This window comes from Leptonotus elevatus, chromosome 12 (genome assembly GCF_054856555.1).
Source record: "Leptonotus elevatus isolate MCC_2025b chromosome 12, RoL_Lele_1.0, whole genome shotgun sequence".
Lineage (NCBI taxonomy): Eukaryota > Metazoa > Chordata > Actinopteri > Syngnathiformes > Syngnathidae > Leptonotus > Leptonotus elevatus.
This window is the reverse complement of record NC_141250.1, coordinates 22,104,731-22,130,284: the sequence shown is the minus strand read 5'-3', so window position 1 is coordinate 22,130,284 and position 25,554 is coordinate 22,104,731. Positions and strand designations below refer to the sequence as shown.

The window sequence follows — 25,554 nt, the reverse complement described above, 5'->3', positions numbered from 1 at the left end:
CTCAGATATATGCCGCTTGGGATAAAGTCTCCCTATGGCACTTTGACAGGACGGCAAAACAAAAGCAGATCAGAGTTTATCTGCGTTTCATCCGGCTGCTCGGTAAGAAGAGATTCGGCTATTGTCTGCGCGGGAGCATTCTCCGCAGGCTGGGACTATTCACCAAGGCGACTTCCCTTGTGTGTGCGTGCCTGTGAGTGACCACCCCCCCCCCCCCCCCCCCACATTTCAACTTCAGCCACTGAGCTTCGGGCCATTTCGATTAGTGACGGGGAGCAGGGATGAAGTCAGACGTTCGTGATATGCAGACGTAAGCCCCCCCCCCCCACCCCCCCGACTTGGTTTGCATGCATTAACGAGTGCGGTTACCGACACATCGTGTTTTCTCGTACTTCACCGTGAAATTCCACCTTACATGCTTTAGGTGAAATTTCTCTGAATAGATAACGGTAAATGTTTTCTTCAACCTTTAAAGAGACTGTACAGAGAAATCGGGAAATTTGTTGCAAAAGACATTGTACATATTTGAAGATCATTTCTGAAAACGTGCAAAGTTTGACAACTATGTAGACACAGCGGTTAACTATTTTTTTTATTCCCATTTCAGATGTCATGATTTTTGTGGGGGCGTGGCTAAAACAGTGACACAAGCTTGGTACTTGAATCGTATGAATTGACGTTATGATTATTTTCTTGGTTTGCAAATATTTACACAGAGTTCCATTAAGTATTGATACCAGACATAGAAAACTATTTTTTTTATTCCCATTTCAGATTTCATGATTTTTGTGGGGGCGTGGCTAAAACAGTGACACAAGCTTTGTACTTGAATCGTATGAACGTTATGATTACTTTCTTGGTTTTGCAAATATTTACACAGAGTTCCATTAAGTATTGATACCAGACATAGAAAACTATTTTTTTTATTCCCATTTCAGATTTCATGATTTTTGTGGGGGCGTGGCTAAAACAGTGACACAACAAGCTTGGTACTTGAATCGTATGAATTGACGTTATGATTATTTTCTTGGTTTGCAAATATTTACACAGAGTTCCATTAAGTATTGATACCAGACATAGAAAACTATTTTTTTTTTATTCCCATTTCAGATTTCATGATTTTTGTGGGGGCGTGGCTAAAACAGTGACACAAGGTTGGTACTTGAATCGTATGAATTGACGTTATGATTACTTTCTTGGTTTGCAAATATTTACACAGAGTTCCATTAAGTAAATAAATAAATAAATAAATAAATAGAAAACTATTTTTTTTATTCCCATTTCAGATTTCATGATTTTTGTGGGGGCGTGGCTAAAACAGTGACACAAGGTTGGTACTTGAATCGTATGAATTGACGTTATGATTACTTTCTTGGTTTGCAAATATTTACACAGAGTTCCATTAAGTATTGATACCAGACATAGAAAACCGAGTAGTCTGCTTCTTTCTCCCCCTTGTGAGACACACAAAAAAACAAGTCTTCCTCCATCTTTAATATCAATCAATACTTCCCAGTCCAGATCTGATTAGGTAAGAGTGCAGAGAGCTGGCGCTGCTGCGGAATGCACATCCGGAACGCGCTGGATAAAAAGGTAACCCACGGTCCAAACACGGAATGAAAAGCAACTACGACACGCCTCATATAGAACAATTGTGTGTTTGGATTTCAAAGCTCTTGACCCTCCATCGTGTTTTATTCAAACCATCACTCAGTTTATTAAGGAGCAGTTTGTTGCGAGTACACTTTTACACCCGACTGAGAAATTCCAATCATGTATAAGCCCACCTATTTTCAAATTCGGAATTCTTTAGGATTTTTGGGGTTGTTGTTTTGAAGACAGCAGCCTTGAGGCTAAAAGTGGATTTTAGAGGGTGGGGAAGCGAGAGACTCCTTTTTTTTGCCCTCGGGCTACGCATACCGCTGCGCCGTGGAGGGTGAAAGCTCCATCCATCATATTACAATTAAGAACTTTCCACTCAAGTCTACGACTTCAAATAACAAAAACGGACGCTGAGTTTACGGCCGCACGTCAACTTCAATGCAAAAAAGAAAAGTAAAAAAACGTCATCATCATCATCAACGTCATTGACTGCAATTAGCACAGGAAAGCATACATTAGGAGGATGGTAAACTATATGAGCTTGGACGCACAACAACGAGCAGCAGGCGAGTCTTTAAAAATGGCACTTGGACATGCAGAAAACTTTTATTGTTTTTTTGCGAAGCCGGGAACAAGCCCAAGCCCGTAAAATAACAGAAGAGGGACGTGCGCCCGAGACAAAGTTCCAGCCTGGAAGGCTCCAGGTTCGGTCTGATGACATTCGGTTCAGACGCAAACAAACAATTAAGAAGTGAAGTGCTGCACAGAATGTTTACGCTTGAGCTTGATAATCTCGCCCCCCCCCCCCCCCCCCCGCTTGATCCCGCCAAGAACAAAACAACTTCAGGCAAAGTCTTATTTTTTTGTGTGTAATCCAACTAAAAGCCAAACAAGGCAACAATGCTGGGAACAACTCTAAAATCACTGACAGAGGTCAAAAGTTCACACGAGTGACAAGTTTACTGATGTCAATTCTTGGGCATTTCTGAGCTGATTGAGGAACATCGGACTGAGTGTCTGTTTTTTTGTTTTGTTTTTTGCAAACCCAGCTGAATTTGTCAAAGACTATTCAGCAAAAAAATAAACTCAAAAACAAATATTAAGAAGAACCACTCAACAAAAACAAAAAAATGAGACTAGCAGACACATAAAAAAAAAAAAAAATAATAAAAAGTTAAAATCCATCAATCATGATAATTAGTCAGTGTCGTCTTTGCATATGTGCAATTTATTTGACTCGGAGCGGCGAATATATTTTACGCTCGAGGGTGTCTTGGAGCTTTTCCAGGGGGGTTGCGGATGGGAGTGAAAGTCTTAATACAGCGATGCGGTCTACTTTCGATCAAATGAAAGAAAGGCAATGGGATCTTCTTCTCCCGTGACATCTTCTTGCTTCAAAGAAAGTCAAGCCTTAACCTTTCGACTGAAGCCCGCTGTGTGTCACGGGTTGCAAAAAAAAGGTAATGAGAAGTCTGGGACGTGCTGCAGCTCGCTGGCTTCGTAAATCAAAAGGCACGTCTTGGTCACATTCCAGGACGTGCTCATATCTAATAAAACGGAGGCCCGGCGCGCTTGGCCATGTAGAATGTCCACTGACAAACTTCCCAAGCTATCAAGCATTCTTTACATTCTCCTGCCACTCATTGCAGGACAATTTATTGACGGACGATTGGAAAAAGACCTCGGGGCTAAAAGGGTGACACTTTCACAAGAATCTTCTTATAACATATAATAAGTCCAAGCCTACAAATTAAGCATTTAAGTTCACTTTCACATTTATGAGTCTGGTGTTTGGCAGCTTTTGACGTAACTCGGAGGCGTAAAGCACAACATGCGGAGGTGGCACCGTGGCACCCAAGTCAAGCAACTTATCTGTCATTTCCGTCTCCTGTCTTGACTTCATTAGTTCCTTTTCTGACCTTTGAGTACGCCCTCTTAAACTTGTAACAAGTGCCAAACATTTGACTGGAAGGGAAACCTTTACCACAAAGATTCAAATATGTTTTTTCAAAATGAAGACGAAAAGGCCAGTTTACAAGTCAATATCTCACTCGTGCATTTACGGCTCGACAAACCTATTGATGGATGCTGACATTTTCTGACAGTCTCCAAAGGTCCAAGATTTTGTCAAGCCGCTGTTGGAAAACCTTCAAATGCATGTTCGCAGCCGACAAGGCTGGACTGTCACAAAAAACAAATCAGCCCTGGCATTTTGACTCAGGCCCGCCGGCCTGGCCTGACCTGGCCCAGCCCGACGACTCTTGCCTAAAATGAAGTTCTGCCACTCATGTTTATTGAAGATGTTTCACTTTGCTATCTATATTCCAAATGGAATAACGGACTTGTCCGTCTAAGTTTAAGTCTCGTCTTAAGACCCACTGTTATTTCTTGGCTTTTAATTCAGCGTGAATTGTGTGGTCCTCGGGGTCTTTTATTTTATTTTATTTTTTTATTTTATTTAACTTTATTTATTTTTTAAGTATTTATTTATTTATTTATTTATTTCTTTTATTTAACTTTATTTATTTTTTAAGTTTTTTTTTTAAACTTTTTTTTAAATATTTGGTTTTACTCGATTTTTTTTAGAACAGTTTTAGTCTCCTTTCAGACTTTAAGCGGTTAACTTAGCTTCACCTTCTGTTGACATTTTAATCTCCTTTAACGAATTGAAACAATGGCCGCGAGAGGGTGACGTTATGCTGATGGGCGATATCAGAGGCCGCCGGGATTCGGAAAATGAAGAGAAGCCAGTGTGACAAAGAGGCCTTTCATCCGCAAGACAATATCAGGGCCGTCAATTAGTGCAGAGAAGATTAGAGTCCAGGGTGCCGACATTCATTGGGCACCCCCCAAAAAAAAAAAATCATACTCTTCCTCCGTTTGAGCTTAAACCAAGCACAGGCATGTTTGAATCCACGTGATGGAGCTTTAGAGCGCGAGCGCAGCAACCTGATTTCAATTGAACTTAGTGAACCAGCTGGAAAACCCGACGGCCCCACGCGGGGGCAACAAAAAAAACATACAGCAACAGTGACAATGCACAACGGCACAGCTTAAAAAGTAACAGCCTTGCACGTTGCTATGTAAAAATATTGGGTCACGGGTCCGAAGTAAACTTGGTCAAAGCGCTGCTGCTGCTGCTTCTTGAGACACCGAATTGGAAGAGCTCCACCTTGGCAAACATCTGCAGGTATTCCTTCCCTCAGGCATTTTTGCCGTCATCATACTTTCAGAGTTCCACAGATGGAAGAATGATAAGGGAGCCAGAGGCAAAAGGGTACGAGCGTAGCGTAGCGTAGCGTAGCGTGCGGCCACAATTGAAAGCAGAAATCTGCTACATTTCTCTGATTCTCTATTTATTTACACAGAGACAACTGCAAGCGATTTATTTCCAAAAAAAGGCCAATGTGGCAACCAGCCGCTCTTTGTGAAGTCCTTGAGACATCAAAGTGTGCTGTAGTTTTTTCCTCAAACGGGTTGAGGGGGATGTGAAGTGACGTGATCTAACAAGTGTACATACAGTATGCGTGCTGACATTCTAGCGGCGCTGGGGGACTCCAGTAAGACTTTAGTCGCCAACTTTAGGGACTTGGGATTTGCATGGCTAAACCTCAGGAAAGGAAAACAAATATTTTGCTACAAACTGTCACATAAAATAACTGAATAATCGTTCCAATAATCTTTTGAATTCAACGGTACTTTCCATCCACTTTTCCTCAGCAAATGAATGCCCCCCCTGCAAATCTCTCACTGGACTTTAAAATATTTAGTGTCCTCATGTCTGACCTATGCAACCCCCCCCCCCCCCCCCATCTAAACCTCTCAATGGATGGCACCGTGCCACCTGGCCCAAAGCAAATGCAGAGTGAATAGAGGGCACCCTTTATTGTCTGCAAACTCACAATTCACACAACAATTACAAGTTATGAGCAAGTGAGGAGGTTTTAATCATTTGAGGGGAATTCATGCCGACTCAGCACCCCGCCCGCCCGTGGGCCGCCCAGGTGCCACTTACTGTATCTTTGGTTCTTTTTCAACAGCAGGAAAATCTGTCAACTCTACACCACAACCACCTTGGAAAATGTTCCTACTCAACTTGTCCACACATAAAAAGACAAACTTTTGGGGTACAGGGACCCTTTAATCGAAGCGGTTCCCCTCCTTCCTCTTTAAAATCAGTACAGTCGAGGCGCAATCAGTCCTTGACATTGCGTAAGCAGAAACGGACTCACTGGGGGTCCGTGCAGGAGATTGGACCGCGCAAAGTATGTTTATAAACTGCAAGATCTCCACACGCGGTTCATGTCGACGCTCCAAGTGGGCAATTGGAGACCGGCCGTACCCCCAAATCGTGCACCTGTGTGAGACCGAGGACCTGAATTCGAACGAGCCCTCTGCCCGTGCCTGTTTTATTCGACCCGTGTCTCTGCCTCCCACCTGAACCGATCCGTTAACCTTTCCTTTCCTTCTTGTTTACTGACCACAAAAAGTCTTGGATTTGGGTCAAAGAGCTCCTTGGGAGCCATTTGAGTAGAAGCATGTGTGACTAACTCTAAAGCCAAACCGTGGCAGGGTTTTTAACTTTCTAGACCTGGTTATGACACCGCTGATTCTAACCTGTTTGCCTGTCGTGTTTCTTCCAGCCCACATCTTGGCATCTGCTACTGCTTAATTATTAAGTATCTCATCACTCTGTGCCACACTTGAACAGTTTCAAGGGAACTTCCAACACGCTCCTGAGCTCCAACCGCCACCACTTGCATCCTACAACTATTGAATGACTCTCCCTTTTTTTCTCTCTCTCTCTCTTAAAATCTTTCACCTTCTCTTTTTGTGCTTGTTTCGAGTCCAGGGGCCCAAGTTTGAGAAACATCAGAAGCATCCTAGCCATTATCCAAGTCTTACGTCTAACAGGACCCAAAGAGGAAAACTCAGTAAATCCCCCTTTTGTCAGAGCTCTAGACTTGATGGTAATCTGCCCCCGGCCCATGAGATTCTCCTCAATTCACACCCCCACGGTGTGAGATTTGCGAGCGGCTGAAAAACAGACGAGCGCCTTAGAGACACGGCGACTTCTTGAAGGACGTGTGAATGACCGGAATCTGCGGCTGCATTGAAAGGCGGCCCGCGAATCGCCAGAGTCAATCAGAAGATAAGACGACGCCAAGACCAAGAGGAGGGATACATAACAGAGAACGAAGGTTGAAACGGACAAAGGCATTCCCAGGAGGGGCCTCATGAAACCTTCAATGGTCCATTCACTGGTTTTTATAAATGCATTGAGTGCATTACTGCTGCTTCTATTGACCGATGCTCACATCTGGCACTTAGAATATGCTCCAACTCGCGTATGTGGAAAAAGCTCATGGAATGTCAACTCAAGTCTCGCTGGATATGTCCTAATAAGGAAAATCCGGTGACAAGGGATTTTTCAAGAAAAAAAAGTAGAGGGGGTGGTCTCCTGTTTCAGGGCATGTGTTCAACAGGCTGTCGCTAAGGACAAGAGAACATTCCCTAAAGCGAGAGACCAGCCAGGAACAAAGTACCAGGTAGAAAGATCCGGTTTCCTTCTGCAACAGACAAAAAGTGTTCTTGCGGTGGAGAAGTCGTTGAGGTGACAAAGTGACCACGCAGCCTAACGGTATATTGAAATTCATCTTTGTCAAGATACCAGATCAACATTGAGACATTACAGCCCACAACAGTTATTTGTGCCGATGGCAAGGGTTAATATTGTTGAAATCAATTCAATTCAGTGCAGGCCCTCAGATTTGACAGAGGCAGGTTTCATTTTGTTTATTGAGAACCTCGTTAGCCACTGACCCCCCCTGATTTAAAACTTTAGCGCCATATTAAGGCAAGAGGAAAATACACTAAATTCATGGCAGTCTAACGCAAATGTAATACGAATACGTTTTACTAAACTTTTCAAAACATCAGTGTAAGAAACAGAAGAAAAATATGATACATCCAATCCAAATGTGTAATTAGAATTTTACGAAAACGTGTCACGAATCTTTATTTAGGACACGTAACGGTAAACACATTTTGGTATTAAAAGTGTAAAAATAAACCTTCATTAAACTCATATCGGGACAATTAATACATTTTCCAAATTAAATTCAGCTATGTCTTTACTGTTAGATTAACTATATTAAAATGACTATAATGCAAGTCAAAGTTTCCACAATACTGCCCCTTTAAATCGATTTTTGGGTCCAAACTTTCCAAGTAAAACGTTATCTTTGAATATGCCAAATTATAGCTATGAAAGTCATCTCGCTTTGCCTCTCGGGCCAGTTAACAGTATGATTATTCTTTTTTTTATTTCCTGCAAAATCGGCATAACAATGCAGGTGTCGCACACGTCCAGCAAACGCGAGTCGGGTTGTGGCTGGGAAAGACGAGCAGATAAGTGAGGGTTTTGCCCCCAAACAGGAAAGAGGTGCCGAGAGCTGGCCGAGCACTCAGTGTGCCATTAACGCTGGAGACATTTGGTCGTGCCGCGCAAGTGGCCGCGCAGGCCTGCTCCACTTGCAACAAGGCTAGCAATTATGCTATAGCTCTGTATTTTCAAACCTGCAAACTGGCATTTGGACATGAAGACGACAGCACCTGAAACTCAAGTGGAAGCACATAAAAATACAAATAACAGCTGTTGGTGGGAGACATATTGCGCATTTTCTTTTTCACAATTTAAAACAGTTCCCAGGTGTCGTAAATGACATGTTTGTTAAATACTTTTGGCAAAATATCCCAAAGGACGCCCGTTTTCATGCCAATGAGAAACTGCTCATCCAGCCCCATGCACTGCTGGGCCAGTACGGATTTTGTTACCATGACAACAAGGGCTGAGCAAGGGTGACTAAAGTTGGAGCCACAAATCTAAAAAAAAAATACAAAGTCCCTACAAAGACTGCATTGCTTGGATGCATTTTCACTCATGGTAGCAGCACTTCATCACCAGGCCACCGAATTGCACTTGCTGTAATTATGTAAATCAGCCCCAACAGTGACTACTTCTACATACAGTCAATATTCGGATTAAGGAGAAAATTCAGAGTTTACATGCGTAAGCGGAGAGAACGAATCGCGTGTTTACATATCCCGATCTAAAGCGCGATGGACGGACGTCAGTACGCAAATAAGATGCCTTTTCTGCTTTCTTACTCTATACAGTCAATCAAAGGCATTATAACCATGTCACTCATCACACTAATAAAGAAAAAGTTTTTTTTGGCTTCGTCGCCATGTTTGTTTACCTCTGCTTTTGTATTTCGGGTGAGTTTCACTCCAGATGCGTAGATATAGAAAATAATGAGAAAACACACAGCGGAGAAATCAACGTATTCAATTTAGGCTGGCTCAGTGAGTGGCAACGTAAGATGGCCGCCACACATACAAGGACGTATACATATTCGGATTGGAAAAGTCGTAACCCAGGAGTCGGGCATACGTGTCTTTTCATAACCTAAATATTGCCACTATTTGAGTTTTGAAAGCAGCATTATGACTGCATGTCAACATAGTTGCTGGTTTACTCGGCTGTAGAATTTAACGGTTGGTGGGTGGGCAGGAACTCCAGCGACCCGATGATTTGTATCCAAGCAATTAAAAAGTCACTTGTCCACCGTTCTTACCCCGAGAAGGTTGTTTTTGCGAGATGTGCCTTTTCTAAAGTTAGCAACAAACTGAATGACAAACAACTCAAGCCTTTCTCTAAATGTTCCCTCCACGTGCACGGACGCTAAAGTAAGTGTGCACTCACGCAGGCAGGGTGGTTTTGAAACTAGGCCATGTTTTTCAATGCCCTGAACCTGATCTAGAGATTTGAAACAAAGTCCAGATGGGTCAGTCCAAATAACCAGAGCAGGATGTGTTCACAATAATGCGTCCAAGTCGAGGTAAACTACACCAAATAGATCACATTTCTCAAGGAGTGCCTCCCCTACCGAGATGTGATGTGTTAGTTTGCAAGTCGTGTTAGTGTGTGTGGTCCTGTCTTTTTTTACAAGAGACAGACCGGGCAGTCTTTATAAAACAATCACAAGCCTACAAATGAAGAACAACATTCAATCAAGGTGACTGACACGCACGCACACGCAAAAAATGGTCTTGGATTGTTCTGAGCGCATGGAAACAGGGAGCGTTAATCCCTTGCGTCAAGGTTGTGCAAAAGTGGAGAAAACTGAGCCAATAAGGGAGGTGCAGACCACTTGACACTTTCAATGACCCCCCCCCCCCCACACACCCCCTCCACAGTCCCTTCCCCCCACCCACAAGTCCAAACCTGGCTACCCTGACGCTCCCAGATAGGAGAGGCTTAATGACCTTTCAAATGCACGCGACGGAGATGGCGCCTGGGAGCCGCGATGTGCGGCACCTCATGAGGTGGTCGATCAGGCATAAGTAGCTTTTACTGATTTACAAAATCCAGGGATTAGACATCACAAGGTTGAGTGAGGCAACAGAATCTGTGCACAGCCGGCCCATTTATTTCATTATCATCGAGAAAAAAAAAGTGCTACCGAGCTCAACCTTGGCAGAAGAAAGTATTTGATTCTTGGAGGGCTTTGTAACTTCCCCGTCAATGTTTTGTTTCCAATATTTGAAAATGTGCTGCCAGCTACAGTTCCCTTGCAAAATGTGGAAAGTTGTACAGATTTTTGTTTTTTCTCCGTTTCAGACAATCGTAGTTGGAAACAGTCCAACATGGCAGCGAGACCTGCCTCATGTGTAAAGTGCCTCGAGGTCAATTCTGTTGAGATCACGTACTTTTGACAAACTCCATCCATTCTGAACAGAGCTGGTAAAGTTTTTTTCTTTTTCATCAATTGTTTGAATGAAGAGAAATTAGCATGTGTCAAACTTGTAATTCATAATATTAATTTTCCATGCCAAATCACTCAGTGGGTTTAACCAAGCGGATTTGGATTGTAATGAAACTTGGTGTACTTGTTGATAGTGATAGCACAACGCTAACTTTCAAATTTGTGGTCAATCGGAACAGGGGTTTGGGAGCTACGTCCCGCAGAATGTTGACATTTTCGGAAAAGGGGCGTGGCCGCCTTTACTTAAACCCTTTTATCTTAGGAACTACTTGGTCTATCTCCACAAAACAGGTCATGTTTGAAAGGGAACTCAACAAGGATTCAAAACTTGCAATGATTTAGAAATTTGGTGCATGTTTTGGTAACTTGACCTTTGGAAAGGTGGTCATGCCCCTTTTTTTCCGAAAATTTCCAAATTTGAGATTTAGTGTTGTGAGATTACTATCAACGAGCACACCAAATTTTATTAAAATCCAAACATGCTTAGTTAAACTCACTGGGTCTTTTGGCATAGAACAACCCAACAATGGATGTATTGCATTGTGAAAAAGAGATTGCTGTATAATCTATAATACAAATGTTGATTGATACTCTTTAAATAATGCCAGGCTCGAACATTTTAACCTTGCAGTGACAACATTTACATGCACAAATTAATTGGCCGCCGACATTTTGGTGTCTCTACACTTTTTCAAGCTTCTCGGTTCAAGTCGATGCTTGGCCTCCAAGCGCCGGGTGGTGACGGGTTTACTTGTGAATTTTTCAATAAGGAAGTGGTTGCTTGTTGATACTTGCTAACCGCTACAATACGAGAGGCTAAGTAGATAACTTAACAACGCTTTGCATGTCATGTGTGTGTGCTCACGTTGAATGTTTGTGTTCAAAGAAGACCCGACGTGCCTCTTTTGGTTATGGTGGTACTAATATAAAGAGAAGAAAACATCAATTGTTGTTAAAACTGATGCGTCGTGATGTCATATTTTTCATTAGGGTAAAAAGATGCACAGTTGAAGATTATTAAATGTTTTTTTACCGTCTTGTTTCCATTCACATATTGCTTTCGTTTGGTTTTCTTGAATATATATAAAAAGGTACTGCAAACACTTTGACGATGCTTTCCTTTTGTGGTAAATGCAGATTGTAACCTTTCCATGACTTTGCGTTTTGGAGGAGTATTCCGTGATCTGCCGCCTGAATCCTTGACCACGAGTAATTGTTTCGGCTCTCCTTGCGGTCCCGCCGTCCGAAAAGGAGACCCCCAGAGCCAACTGTGATTTTTAATGCGGCATCTAATTCAGGCATTAAATGGCCCAGTGGGGAGTCCCCTTACAAGTGCTTCCCCCTCCCCCCCTTCCTCATCCTGCTCCCCCTTCAGGCAAAACCACCGCTGGGTGCATGTCAAAGATCACATGACAATAGGGATTCCTGACCCAGCCGGGGACTGGGAATGAATTAAGAGCCCAATTCAAGCACGTCGCATGCAGTAAACGCCACTGCGGCCTCGGGCAGAACGGACCACTTTGCAACCGTGACGCACACAAAACACCGGACATGATGTCATGTTGGCCGAAGGGTTATAATTTAAGCGCACAGGAGCATGAAGGAAGGATCTCTGGTGGACGTTCAAAACACAGAATACATGACAGATGAGAAGCCAAAGGCAAGAGCTGTCTCACTTTACCAAGAAGTAAAGAAGCTTACTCACTCTTTCACTGGCTGATAATCTTGAGAACATTTATCATAAAATGCTACAAAAACGTTTTCTCCGGGTACTCCGGTTTCCTCCCACATTCCAAAAACATGCATGGCAGGTGAATTGGACACTCCAAATTGTCCATAGGTGCGATTGTGAGTATGGTTGTTCGTCTCTGTGTGCCCTGCGATTGGCTGGCAACCAGTTCAGGGTCTACCCCGCCTACTGCCCGAAGCCAGCTGGGATAGGCTCCAGCAACCCTCCGCGACCCTTGTGAGGACAAGCGGTACAGAAAATGGATGGATGGATGGATGCTACAAAAATGTCAAAGATGTGTAAAGACACTTTAGAAGACGGTTTCAAGAGATACATTTTTTGCAGGACACCCTGTGCTGATATTTGCAAATGATGCACGTTAAGCAGATCCAAACCAGACGGGGAGCAATCTCGGTCCTGGAGGGCCGGAGTCCTGCAGGCTTTTGGAGGTTTCTCACTTCCAACGCAAGCTGATTCCAATCAACAGGATCGTTATCAGGCTTATGCTGATGAGCTGATCACATATCAAAACCTGCAGGACTCCGGCCCTCCATGCCCACCTCTGCTCTCAAGTCAAAGCAAACCAACCCGCAACTCATCAGTGGCTTTTCAGTATCAAGCCTTACGGGTCTGATCACTGATCAATCAAATATTAATCAAGATCCTTCTCAAGTTCGTCTCCCTATCAACTGACAGTGCAACTAAACATCAGGCAGATTAAACACAAGGACCACAGATCAATTATTCAACAGCAGAAAAGGGTCTTTCCATTCGTTTGCAAGGTTTAGACCGCCTGTCGTTTTTGCATACAAAACATGAGAAGCAACATTTGGTGGTCATATGCAGTCCGGGGCAAGGAATGCAAACTGGACTTTGGACCGCAAGGACACTTGTGAATGTCGGACACTTCGCTCTGGCCTTGAACGAATGGAAGTGCTGTTGAAATTGGCAGGACTAAATCTAGCGATATGGCATTGCAACTGATTAAGACCTGGTTCGCTAGATTCAGTTCTGAGCCAGTTCGCTGATTTGCAAGGATCTGTGAGAGAGCCCACACAGAAAGATAGAAAAATCAAGCTGCGCATTTAACAGTTTTGGTCGTATTGTGTGTGTGTGTGTGTGTGTGTGTGTGTGTGTGTGTGTGTGTGTGTGTGTGTGTGTGTGTGTGTGTGTGTGTGTGTGTGTGTGTGTGTGTGTGTGTGTGTGTGTGTGTGTGTGTGTGTGTGTGTGTGTGTGTGTGTTTGCGTCGTCTGCGCTGATAATCTCAACAATATTCTGTCCACCACCAGTCTAGAATCCAGTCCCCCAAGGCGGAGCTCTCACGTGATCACACAAACTGACACTTCTGGGTGTACACATATAAGCTTTTTGATATTTTAGCCCTGACCATTTTCAGACCCTATTATCGAGTCAAATCTGCTATTAACACACCTCAGACCAAAAATCTAGTGTTGTAGGAACACTCTTATCAGATAAACAGTAACATTTGACATTCTTAGGAAATAAATCAGGAAAAAACAGCTCGTCTTTATGTGTGTACAAGTTTTTTACTAATTGGCCTTGGGCTGAATAGAAGAAAAAAATATGAAAAGCATATCCTCAAGATTGCAATCGGGCAAATATCTGTATCGGGATATCTGCCAATGGGATGCAGCCTCAAGGCACAGATTGGATATTCCCTGACTATGCCATCTTGAGTTCGTCGAACTACACCAATCACAAAGTCGGCACAAACAACACAAATAAAGGTTTAAAAAAAAACAACACACAATTATTGTATTATATGCAAAGAGCTGGGGTCCAACATTAAATAAGGCAAAAGTTAGCCTCATTTAAATCAATGGCGGGACGAAAGAAGTCAACTCAACCTTTGAAACCATTTAATACTGCTATTATTCATGCATTAATGTTTATGTCCATGTTGTTGACACTTGTGTATTTACTTGTATGCAAATTGGGTGTTTGTGCATGCCAGTTAATGCATGTGGAAATGTGTCACTTGATGAAATGAACAAAGAGAGCAAATCAAATGTGAAATGGCTTGAAAGTGCAATTGGGCATTGTGGGAATCCTGTTCAAATCAACAGCAATCACCCATTCATCAATTCATCCATTCATCCATTCATCTCACTCTAAGTGATATATTCCCAAATCAGATCCCATTTGGCACAAGCTGCAACATGCATTTCATTGTTATTGATGATTCATCATACGATTCGTGATTTATGACATTAGGGGGGGGGGGGGGGGTCGTTTGTACTCTTGACAAAGCGCAAAACAAGTTGCTAAAAGCCTCACTGCACATTGTATGTCCTTCTTACCTGGCCATTGCGTTGCAGCCCGGCTTGCAAAAACGAGGACGCAGCACAAAATGCGCTCCAGCCCTGAGGAACACCTGCGAGGAGCCAGCAAAAAAAGTCAACTTTCATCTAGAAAAGCTGCAAACGTTGGGGGGGGGGGGGGGGGGTAAACGTGCCGTTCTACCTCATTGTCATCTGTCTTGCGCTGCTCCCGAGCCAAGAAGAAGCAACATGGACTTGTTGCGCAAATAAATGTCCTCCCGGTCCCGGCCGGTGCCGCTCCTCTGCAGCTGATGCACGATCGGCAAGAAAATAGAAATGAGCAGAGTGTGGGTGGGGGGGGGGCCGGCTAGTGACCTTCTCGCAGCGCCCACCCGGGACTTCCGCCAGGTCCTAAAGGAGGAACCGTTTCCTGCGCGTGGGCTCGCACGCTTGCAATTTGGAACCTAGAAATCATCCCATCCCAAATCCAGAAGTGGTGTTTAAAAAAATAAAATGGTTCAAGCAGAAGTTGCCTGCAACAATACAACTCATTCAAGCACAAGTAAATGCGTGGGCCTACAGACTGAAATGCACAAATGTAAAAAGTTGACATCTTGTGTACATTTTCTTCTTTTTTTCTATTTTAGCAAAAGTCACAAAGGTGTTTTTCTCGAGAGAAAAAAAAGCTATAAAAGTTGCGCTCTTTCCTCGTTGGCTGACTAATGACTGACAGGTGCTGGCCAAGCATAATTTATTTTTCTATTATTAACTTTAGTTGTGCTTGTACCAAGAAGAAGGAAAAACAAACACGTGACATGTCCCATGTTGTTGGATGTTATTGCATATCAATGGTTAAAAACGTAGAACATAGAAAACAATTTGTTCAGGTAAATTATATCAAATTAGTATTGTGACATCAATTAGGGAGTGCCGCAAGGATCAGTTCTTGGACTCACACTGTTTATTTTACAAGCTACTTGGTACTATATTTGCTGATGAAACAACATTGTTTTATTCTTGATCAATTATTTAACACAAATGATGGCAAGTTGCAAATTATGAGTTGAGGGAAAAGTTCAAAAGTTGCTTGATATTAATAGTCACTCATTCGCAAGAAGACCAATTCATATTGTTTAGTGACAGAATGAAAAATTATGTATCATTAAAGTCAAAGGGTAAAAAGAAGCCACATATTCAGGAACCATGATTCATTAACTAATTAATGAACTGACATTGACCTTGTGATTGTGGTTGGTGGTTGGAATATAAACTAACATGTTTTTTTCGTTGTTCGTCACTGGGTGTGAACGGTGGGGGGTAAAAAGTACACGGGCTGTGTAAACACACGTTTTGCACCGGAAAATCTCTGTCAGTCATGCTGTGTTTGCACTGTCATTAACCCACTTGTCCTCACAGGAGGAGCAGAAGTCTCGTGTAAAAGGCGTATTATTTACTTTGCATGGAAGAGAAAAGGCTCGAGAGGCCATTGAAAACTTCAAATCTCAATATGAACGAGTAAGTATTATAACTGCCCAAGATGCTTTTTTTCCTCGTTATTCTCCTTTGCCTTTTATGACTTTGCCCAAACAATTGGACTGGATTCTCGTGTCAATTTTACATCAAGGACAGAAAGGGCAAATTCCGCAAATTACATCCAATTTCCCCAGGATACAAACGCTTGCAAACATTTGTCAAAAGATTAACAACAAATAATGATTCCACGAGGGCCTTTGCCTCCTAATGCCTTCGATTTAATCATCAAGCATTTCAAGGCCATTCTGAGCACTGCTCACTTTCTTCATGCTGCACGTACACTGCATGGCCACTAGAGGGTGGTGTTGCTGTTATTTTCCAGATATGTTGGAGGAAGGAAGGGGAGGGAAAAAAAACTGCTGATCCCTTATTTGCTTCTCTCTTGTAAATCTGTGGGGCCCAAGAAATAACATATTGTGGAAAAAAAGAAGTGTTGCCACAATATAGAAATAATGTAGAGTATCCATTTGCAAAGTCAACAAAAGGAGAAATTATGAAAATACATTGCCCCCTTCCTCTTTGGATAGATATTTATCAATGCAGCACATCCAGTTCAGAAAAAGTGCATGTTTGGACTTCCAGCTCAGGTTTTAAAATCCATGAAACATGTGACCGTCTTCAACAAATAGGCTACTTCCATGAACTTAACAGCCTCGCCTAGTATATCATTTGCTTGTCCGGATTCTGTGCTGCAGCGCGATACGTTCAACATTGCTGTCATCTTCCAGGTCTGAACACGTCCAGATCCCTGCCATCGTCTACTTTGCTCACATTCCAGTGTCATGGAGAAGAAAAAGTGGAAAATGTCTGTAAAAGCAGACCACATGCCATGTAGAGTGACCTTAAGTGTCGGGTCTGGCTTCTCAAACTGGGGTCCCCGTACCCTTTGGAGGTTCGTGAGCTGTTGCTTAGGGGTCGTGAAACGTAATTTGCAGAACATTTTTGCAATTGTGATGCATCGCGTAAATCTGATATCCCTGAATGCACACAATATTTCAAGCTCTCTTACCATCTTTTCTTATATAGAATTGTAAAAAATAAAAAAAATGAAAAGTTAATTTCACGAGGAAATAGACTTGAAAGCGAAAGTACACGAACGACAAGACGCGATAGGGACACAACAATGGACAACGAATCGCCAAGGACCGAACGAAAACTTGGAACTAAATACACGCACACCAACAACAGAAACCTGGACAAGGTGCACGTGGCAGACGGAGCCGATTGGATGACACAAAGGATCGGGATGACAAGCACAAGCGGCCATGACAAAACTTGACGAGACAGACAATGACAACAGGGACACAAGGGAAAACATGACAACCAAAATCGAACTAAAACCAATAAGCACTAACAAGACAGCGTGAAAAAGGGACACGGGGAAAACATTACAAGACATGAAAGAAAAAATGAATCCGATCAAAACAAAGTCAACAAAAACCAGAGTTGACAAATCCAGGTCGAGAAAGTAAAAACGCTGCTCCACATGTGGCTAAAACCAAATTGGGATAGGGTTTTTACTTTCTGGACCTGGATTTGACAGCCCTGCCAAAAACAGATCATGACCTTTGACATTTAGGGAGTTCACATGTGCTTGATTGGCACGGTGGACGAGCGGTTGGCACATTCACCACACAGATGCAATCCTATTTAACAAAGCTTTACATTTCTATTCCAGCATAAAGAATTTCAAAACCGGCTGCGCTGCTCTTGAGTTGTATCAGATTACTTCCAACAGCTGAAATCAGGCAGGAGGTTGTGTGGAGACACCAAACAGCTGAAGGTACTCGGCAGCCAATCGTCATTTCCTGTCAGGGTCAGTACTCGATCCCATGCGCTGGCTTGGCCAGCCCGTCATCACTGCAAGGCATCGAATAGCTCCAATTTGTAACGCTAACAAAACGGAATGCACCGGACCGAGTGGGTTTTTGTGTGTGGATTACTTCGATGCATTTTTGTGTTTTCTTTAAGCTAAAGAAAATGACGAACCGCCCGTTAGAACAAATCCTTTCTTTTTTGCCTGAAAACATTTCGTTTTAGGTGAACACAGGAATATGAGACAAGATTATCGGTATATCTATCAACGCTCATTGGAGCGGTTCGCAGCAACGTGCAAAGCAGTTGGGATGAAAATCATCAACCCCCTAATCTGAGACCTCGGCCCTCAGTCGGCCCTCTCCGCGTCAGGGATGAGATCCCCAAGTGGAGGAGTTCCAGTATCTTGGCTTCTTGGATGGAGCGGGAGATCGACAGGCAGATCTGTGCAGCGCCTGCAATGATGCGGACTCTGTATCGTTCTGTCATGGCGAAGAAGGAACTAACCGACAGGGCGAAAGCTCTCGATCTACCCGTCGATCGATGTTACTACACTCACGAGTTGTGGGTCCTGACCGTAAGAGCGAGAACCCTGATACAAAGGTCCTAAAATGAGTTTCTGGGATCTGCCCCGCAGATGGGATAAGAATCTCGGTCATCCGGGAGGGACTGATGCTCCTCCGTGTTGAGAGGAGCCAGACGAAGTGGCTCGGGCATCTGGTAAGGAGGCCTCCTTGGGGAGGTGCACCAGGTATGTCCACAGACGACTCAGGACACTCTGGAGAGACTATGCCTCAAGGCTAGCCTGTAAGCGTTGGAAGAAGCGGCTGGGGAGAGGGAAGTCTGGGCTTCCCTGCTAAAGCTGCATCCCCCTCTAGATACCCGGTAGAAAATGGTGAAGACTATCTTAGGTGAACAAAAGTATGGATTTTTGATAGATTTGGCTCCCTTCAGTCTCCTCTTTAGCAGATAAGACGCTCAATTCTCAAGGGTTTAAGTCTGAAGGTTGTGTAAAACCTTCCACTTCTGGCCACTGATGAAATCCTTTGTCGTTTTTGGGTCCTTATTTGGCTGCCTGAGACGGATTTCCCAACCGTTTCGGTTGCAGCTTCCATTCAACTGTCAGATCATATGTTTCCGTTGACTTCTAAGTTCACTTTACTGTTTATCAGTGAAGATTAACGAGCCCATCCCTGAAGAAGCCATCAAACGCTTTCCACCAGGCAATCCATCATCTTTGTCTCATCAGTCCATTAAATTTCGTGCCAGAATCTTTTAGGCTTGTCTCCGTAGGCGTTGCCAAATCCCGGCCGGGCTTTGCTACTCTTCTTGCTAATGAGTTGTTTGCATTTACTGGCTGAGTTCATGAAGTCTTCTGCAAACATCAGATTTTGATACCTTGACTCTTTCTCCCTCTGGAGGTTATTAGTGATGTCATCAAAAGTTGTTTTCGGGTCCATTTCTCTCAAGAGGTTTCTGTCATCAACTGTTGCCGTTTTCCTTGGTCTACCTATTTGATGTTCCTTTCTTCTTCGGAACATTCCAAATGTTTCTATTGTCTATTGAAGGTTGGTTGTCCATTTTGTAGCATCTCTCAGCACTCTCTTGTGAGACAATAAATGTTAAAACTGAGCGGTCCTCAGTAGTCACTCTGATTAAAGGAGATTGTAAATAATGTTGTATTGTTACTGAATAATTCACTGATTAATACAGACTGGTCAGCTTCTGGTTATACGGGTACGAGTATGCCGACCAATTGTTTAAATTACATTAAATTGTGACTCAAATTAGTGCCTGTACAGTTAATAAAAGTTGATATTGATGCTGTGCAGCAGAGGTGTGAAACTCATTTTTGTCATGTGCGACATTATAGTTACGGTTTACCCTGGGAGGGCCTTTATTGTTCAAGTTATTGTAAAAAGGGGTTCAGTAACAATAAATATGCTTTTGCAAGATATCAACACATATACGTATGACAATTTGAGATTTTAATACAGATTTTAGTAGAAATCATGGAATTTTGCGGGCCTTAAAATATGGAGGTAAATTTGGTGCAAAACTAACTTGTGCAAAAAATTTGTACCTGTAGAAAAAAGTCTAAATTTGTATCTGTAAAAGTCGTGATTTGTATCTGTAAAAAAAATGTGTGCCTGTAAAAAAAAAAATTGTGTCTGTAAAAGAAATTTGTACCTGTAAAAAAAAAATGTGTATGTGTAAAACAAATTTGTATCTGTAAAAACAAATTTGTACCTGTAAAAGTCATGATTTGTATCTGTACAAACATTTTTTTGTACCTGTACAAAAACTATAAATTTGTATCTGTAAAAGTTGTGATTTGTACCTGTAGAAATGACAACTTGTAGTCAAAGAAGTCGCCACTAGGAGTCACAAGTGGGTTGGAGCGCAACCTCATTGGTTTAGCGAACGACGGTGGCGGGACTCGCGGAAGGATACAAGCAAGACACATCGTCGCCAACCAACATACATATTAAGAATACTTCTTAATATGTATGTTGAGGAAGAATACTTCAGTCAACTTAATGAGGTTGCGCTCCAATCCGCTCAAATCCTTCTCACTTGATTGGTCAAAACAACCCTTCATTACACCAGAGCCCGCCCCCTTCTTTACGAGTACAAATCACGGCGCTCTACAAGTACAAATTAGTTTTGCTCCATTTGTAGCGCGACAAATGGGGCAAAACTCACGTCACTGAACAGCAGCAGAAAACCCACTTGTGACTAATGTGGTGAGCCTGATCTGGCACCCGTGCCTTGGGTTTGACACCGGCGCCGTACAGTATTTACCGTATGACAAATATTTGACGAAGTGTCTGCTGTCTACAGGTGCAAAATGCATAATGTTAGTCCCCCCCTGAATTCTTTGAACTAAGGTTAATCAGTCAGCAAAATACCGGACGTTTCCTCTTATGTATTTTTAATGCAAAGCCTCACGTAAGCAAAGCAGTCTTCCGTGTACTCGTCACCCGCGCTATCTTTAGCCCCTGCTGGCAAGTGAATGGAAGTGCCGTGCTTATCTCCCCTCGCTGTCATCGAGGCTGCCAGTATTTTTAGGAGACAGCAGCAGCTGCAAAAGCATTTAACAGTATTCCACGAACAATGACACTTGGGGTGTCTAAGGGCTGAGCGCCGCAGAGATCGGGGGGGGGACCGTCGTGAATCCAAGACCACCGGCGAGCCTGAAGTTCGCTTAAACCTAACGGAAATCTTCAAATAATGAGTTGGAATGGAACGACCCGAGCTTTGAGGAGAACATGAATTTGAAGTGGACTCGGGACATTGCCTTCTGGAGACCCGCGGTACTGCTTCTTGACTCAAAGACTGATTGCGACTACGGAATGTATGTTGACGGTCGTCATTGGCAACTGAAGCGAGGTAGGTCACACTGCACGGATTCACAAGGGCCGGCCGGGGTCATTTCAATTAAATCAGACATGTAAACACCGGGGGTTAATCTGCTCTCTTTAAAACACCAGTGGGAATATTGATGACACTTTCGACGCAAAGTGTAAACTGTGATATTTTGTCTATGGAAACTTCACACGAGGCGACAATACGAATCAGCAGCCAAGTACGTTGAATAAACAGATACACAAAGTAGACTGCTATAAAACGTTAAAAATGAACTTCAATGATTTTCTAGTGAAGACATTAAAAATAAACACGGGCATATTAGCTGAATTCTTCTCCAAGCCCTTCTTAAAACATGATCTTGATTCATACTGAAGAATATTTTTACACAAGCGTCGAAGCATAGTTCCAAACAAATTACAAAGTTAATTGTAGTTAACGGAAATGAATGAAATAACTGAAATTCATTCAAATGTTTTCGTTAATAAAATAAAATAAAAACAAGAGTTCTAAAAAAAAATAGAAGAAAAAAGATAATTAACTGAAATTACATTTGACGTTTATACAACTAATAAAAATGTCCTTTTTTTTCATCATTCTCAATTAATTTACGACATGAGCTTTCCACATTTTGGTTTATTTATTTTTACTGTGCGGCCATACGACACAAAGAAGGTTGAACAGTCGTTCGGAAAGTTGAGTTTACTTTACTACACAACACTTATTGTGACCTTTTTTTAATTTTTTTATCTTGCACTCGACAAATACTTCTTATATTAAAGAAAAACTCAAACTAATGCTATAACTAATAAAACCAAATAGAAGTGAAGCATTTTTGAAATACTATAAACTAACAAAAAAATAATGGAATTCAAAACACAAAAATGTAAACGAAATAAAAACTAATTATATTAATAATAATAAAAAATCCAAACCTATGATAACCCTGGTTTCCTAAACCTGCACGTTTTAGGCAGAAGCGTAATTCATACGTAAATCACGCCATATTGTTTCTCTCAGCTACGCTCACCAAGTAGGAGGCCTTTGTGTGCAAGTTGTGCAAAGGCCCGTCGGACTTTTGCAGCCTTTAATGATAGTCCAGCGAATTTCGGATTTGGTGGAACTTGTGTCAGGTCGATCACTAAAAACTGTGTCAGGCACTAATTAAAGCTCTAACCACCTGCTTCCGATTGGGAAAGTTCATTTGTAGGAGTTCATCAAAGTACAAACTCAAAAATGTGCCCAAAATGGTGGCTTCAAACCAAAATGGAAGACTTTTTCAGATGTTTTGGCTTCTTAAGACTTTTTCGTGTGTTCTGTAATAATAGACTTGACCACCCAATTTTGTGTTGATCTTTGGAACTGATGTCGGTGAGTCCATTTTTTCCGCTACTGAGTTTTGGAGTCCTCCTGTTGAGGACCCTTAAAATGTGAGAGGCACGCGCTTGCAAAAGGTTTGCTTGTTGCTCTCGCCCTAATGATGATAGCAATATTTTGCACGAATGGGATTTTCTAACCATGTGGACAATGAAGGGTATGACGCAGGCATAGTTTGACTCTAAAGTCTCTAGGGTGGGTATGTGGTAAAATGTTCCCCGTGTTTGTGTGAGCACACGTGTTTCAGAAACTTGTTTGTGATACATGACACACACGCACACACACACACACACACCCCCACACACACTCGCAGCTCTTTATTTAGTTTGAACTATATTAAGCACTTTCCCACTGAAATACAGCACCAGCTGTACTCGCTGCATGTTGTGGCTGCCTTAGCAGTTGGACCAGCACGCCCCCCTCCCCCCCAGCCCCGCTCTCGTCCCAATCGCACTGCCGGCTTGTGTTTTTCTGTCATGCAGACAGCTCTAATTCAATTAACCCTAATCGTCATACCATCCGCTTGTGCTGAAGCATGCACGTCACTGGAGCACGGGTTGGATCATCACAAATCGTTGGTTTGCAATACAAATTTTAACAATAGATTCAAGCATTGCATTTATAGCGGTTTTCCATTTCGTATACATGAAAATGTACAGTTATTTATATTTACTTTGAACAATGTATGTTTGTTCATATTTTTTGCCACCAAAAATATAGTGACAGAGAAAATTAAATACTCTTTCACCAGGTGACAGAATTTAGAATGAACTTGTGAACCCCCAACCGGTAGCCATTCATATAACAGAATATTTGTATACATTTAAGAGAATTGTATGTCTTACTGATGCTAATAGCAGTAGCAGCACCATTTGTATTATAATATGCAGCAGGAATGGAGGCTTACTATCAACTGGACTACTGCTAGTATTACTACTACTGCTAAAAATAGCAAAGATAAATCTTGTATCATTGTCAGCCACAGCTCAGGACGCAGAGACGAGGCTAATGCTGGAGCGAGAGAGCACAGACAGATGCATGTTATTTGTTTTTACAGAAAGTATGCAGCAAGTATGGGTCATTGCTGTGTTGTCAAACTGCAGTGAACTGTCAAAATAAATCAAGAAGATTACATTGCAGACAGCTGTGGACTTGGAATTTAAAAGCTATAATACCGATGCTAACAACAAAGCAAGCGAAATGCTTCTGGAGCAGATGCCAGCTCGCGCTGTGCAAAATGTACATTAGTTCATTTAAATCTCACTCCTTAAAATCCGCATGAGCTATTAGCCTAGCGGTTAGCATACTTTACATTCAACAGGTGAGACGTGGCGGCGCTTGTTCGGAACATAGGTGTCGCTGGACAATGCATGACCGTCACTGATACACTTCTGTAAGTGTTTCATTTGAGCTGTTCCCTTTCAGAGCTTAAAATTACCACAAAAGTACAATGCATGCTAATACTAATGTGTGAATCCCACCAATCTCAGCCACGGCTTACCTTTCGAGTTTGACTTTATAGTGTTTCAGACAGTGTAGACTGGCTGTGTCATGAAAACGTTAGCCCAGATTAGTTTCCAATGCATGGGTGGAGGAAGGTGGTGTGGAGACGGTGCGATGTAAATTAGCCACATTGTTATGAAACAGTGATTCAATTTAGAACAGGATGCTGACAGAAACGTTTCAGAAATAGGCAGGCACCTCCAGAGACAAACTATTCATACACAAGTACCCCCCCCCCCCCCCCCAAATGGTTTCATGTTAAATTGCCCTGTTTAACTTTCTTTTCTTTTTTTTCCTTTTTAGAAATTACCTTTGAAGAATTGGGACTGCTCCGGCCCGAGTGAATAACACTCAAGTTTGGCCCTCCCAAACTGCTTGAGGTGAAACTAAGCTGACGGGGCAAAGATGGACGTATTTGGCGGTGCACCGCGCTTCCTGGCATATCCCAGGCCGGTGGGGGTACAAAGTGGGGCCGATGCAGTCCTAAAGTGTCAGATTGGTGGAGACCCAAGACCAGCAGTCATATGGGAAAGGAACAATGAGAAGGTCGACCCACAAGGACGATACCGTGTCTTTGAGGACGGGAACGTTTACAATCTGATCATAACTGCTGTTACTATCGAGGATAGCGGGCAGTATATGTGCAAAGCAAAGAACAGCATTGGCGAAACGTACGCAGCGGCTACGCTCAAGGTAGAAGGCGAGGCACAAGAGCTGGAGTTAAGAGAGGAGAACAAACCGCGATTCCTCATCAAACCTCTATCCACTCGAGCCGGTCGCGGAGAAGATGCCGTTTTCTCCTGTAAGCTCTGGGGAAGTCCACGGCCGGAGGTGACCTGGGAAAAGGATGGCAGAAAACTCAGCGAAATATTCGAAAGCGCTCACTTCAGCGTGAGCTACCAGGATGGAGGATGGTTCCAGCTGAAAATCTTTAAGACTCGCGCGCCCGACGGCGGCGTGTACACGTGTAAGGCGAGGAACGAGTTTGGCGAAGCACTGGCGGGAGCCGTGTTGCTCGTCGACGCGGGCCCCGGACGCGAGGAAGACGCAAACCGCAACGGTTATACGAACGGACACAGAAAATCTCACCAAGGGAAACAGAGGCTCAGCAGGCAGATGCCCAATCAACACAAAGACCAGATGACAACCAAGTCGACGAGAGTGAAAATGTTTGCAGTGACGGAGGGCAAGCATGCAAAATTCCGCTGTTTTGTGACAGGAAAACCCAAACCGGAAATCATTTGGAGAAAAGATGGAAGGCTGATACTGTCTGGAAGGCGATATTTGTTATACGAGGATCGAGAAGGATACTTTACACTCAAGGTTTTGTACTGTAAGCAGAAGGATAACGGTGTCTATGTGTGTGCCGCGTCAAATACAGCAGGCCAAACCCTCAGTGCTGTACACCTCTCAGTAAAGGGTAAGTTGAGACACTTAGTCAGAAGTGGGAACATGTAATTTATGTGAGCGAATGCAAGTCATAAGTGTCAAATTTTAAAGTTCCAAGTTAGAG

General features: G+C 42.9%; 2 protein-coding genes across 2 annotated transcripts in view; one reads left to right on the top strand and one right to left on the bottom strand.

Moving 5' to 3' along the window:
- col18a1a (collagen type XVIII alpha 1 chain a) overlaps positions 1-14,770 on the bottom strand; it is a 67,192-nt gene extending 52,422 nt beyond the window's left edge. The window contains exons 1-2 of the mRNA XM_086091375.1: positions 14,647-14,770; positions 14,484-14,557 (exon numbers count right to left, since the gene is read on the bottom strand). Of these exons, the coding sequence (XP_085947501.1) occupies positions 14,484-14,557; positions 14,647-14,657 (85 nt within the window). The 5' untranslated portion in view covers positions 14,658-14,770. The remainder of the gene's footprint in view (positions 1-14,483; positions 14,558-14,646) is intronic.
- A 6,298-nt stretch (positions 14,771-21,068) lies between these two features.
- The window catches only part of LOC147165055 (obscurin-like), a 33,968-nt gene continuing 29,482 nt past the window's right edge, over positions 21,069-25,554 (top strand). Inside the window, exons 1-2 of the mRNA XM_086091733.1 lie at positions 21,069-21,185; positions 24,345-25,461. Of these exons, the coding sequence (XP_085947859.1) occupies positions 24,447-25,461 (1,015 nt within the window). The 5' untranslated portion in view covers positions 21,069-21,185; positions 24,345-24,446. The remainder of the gene's footprint in view (positions 21,186-24,344; positions 25,462-25,554) is intronic.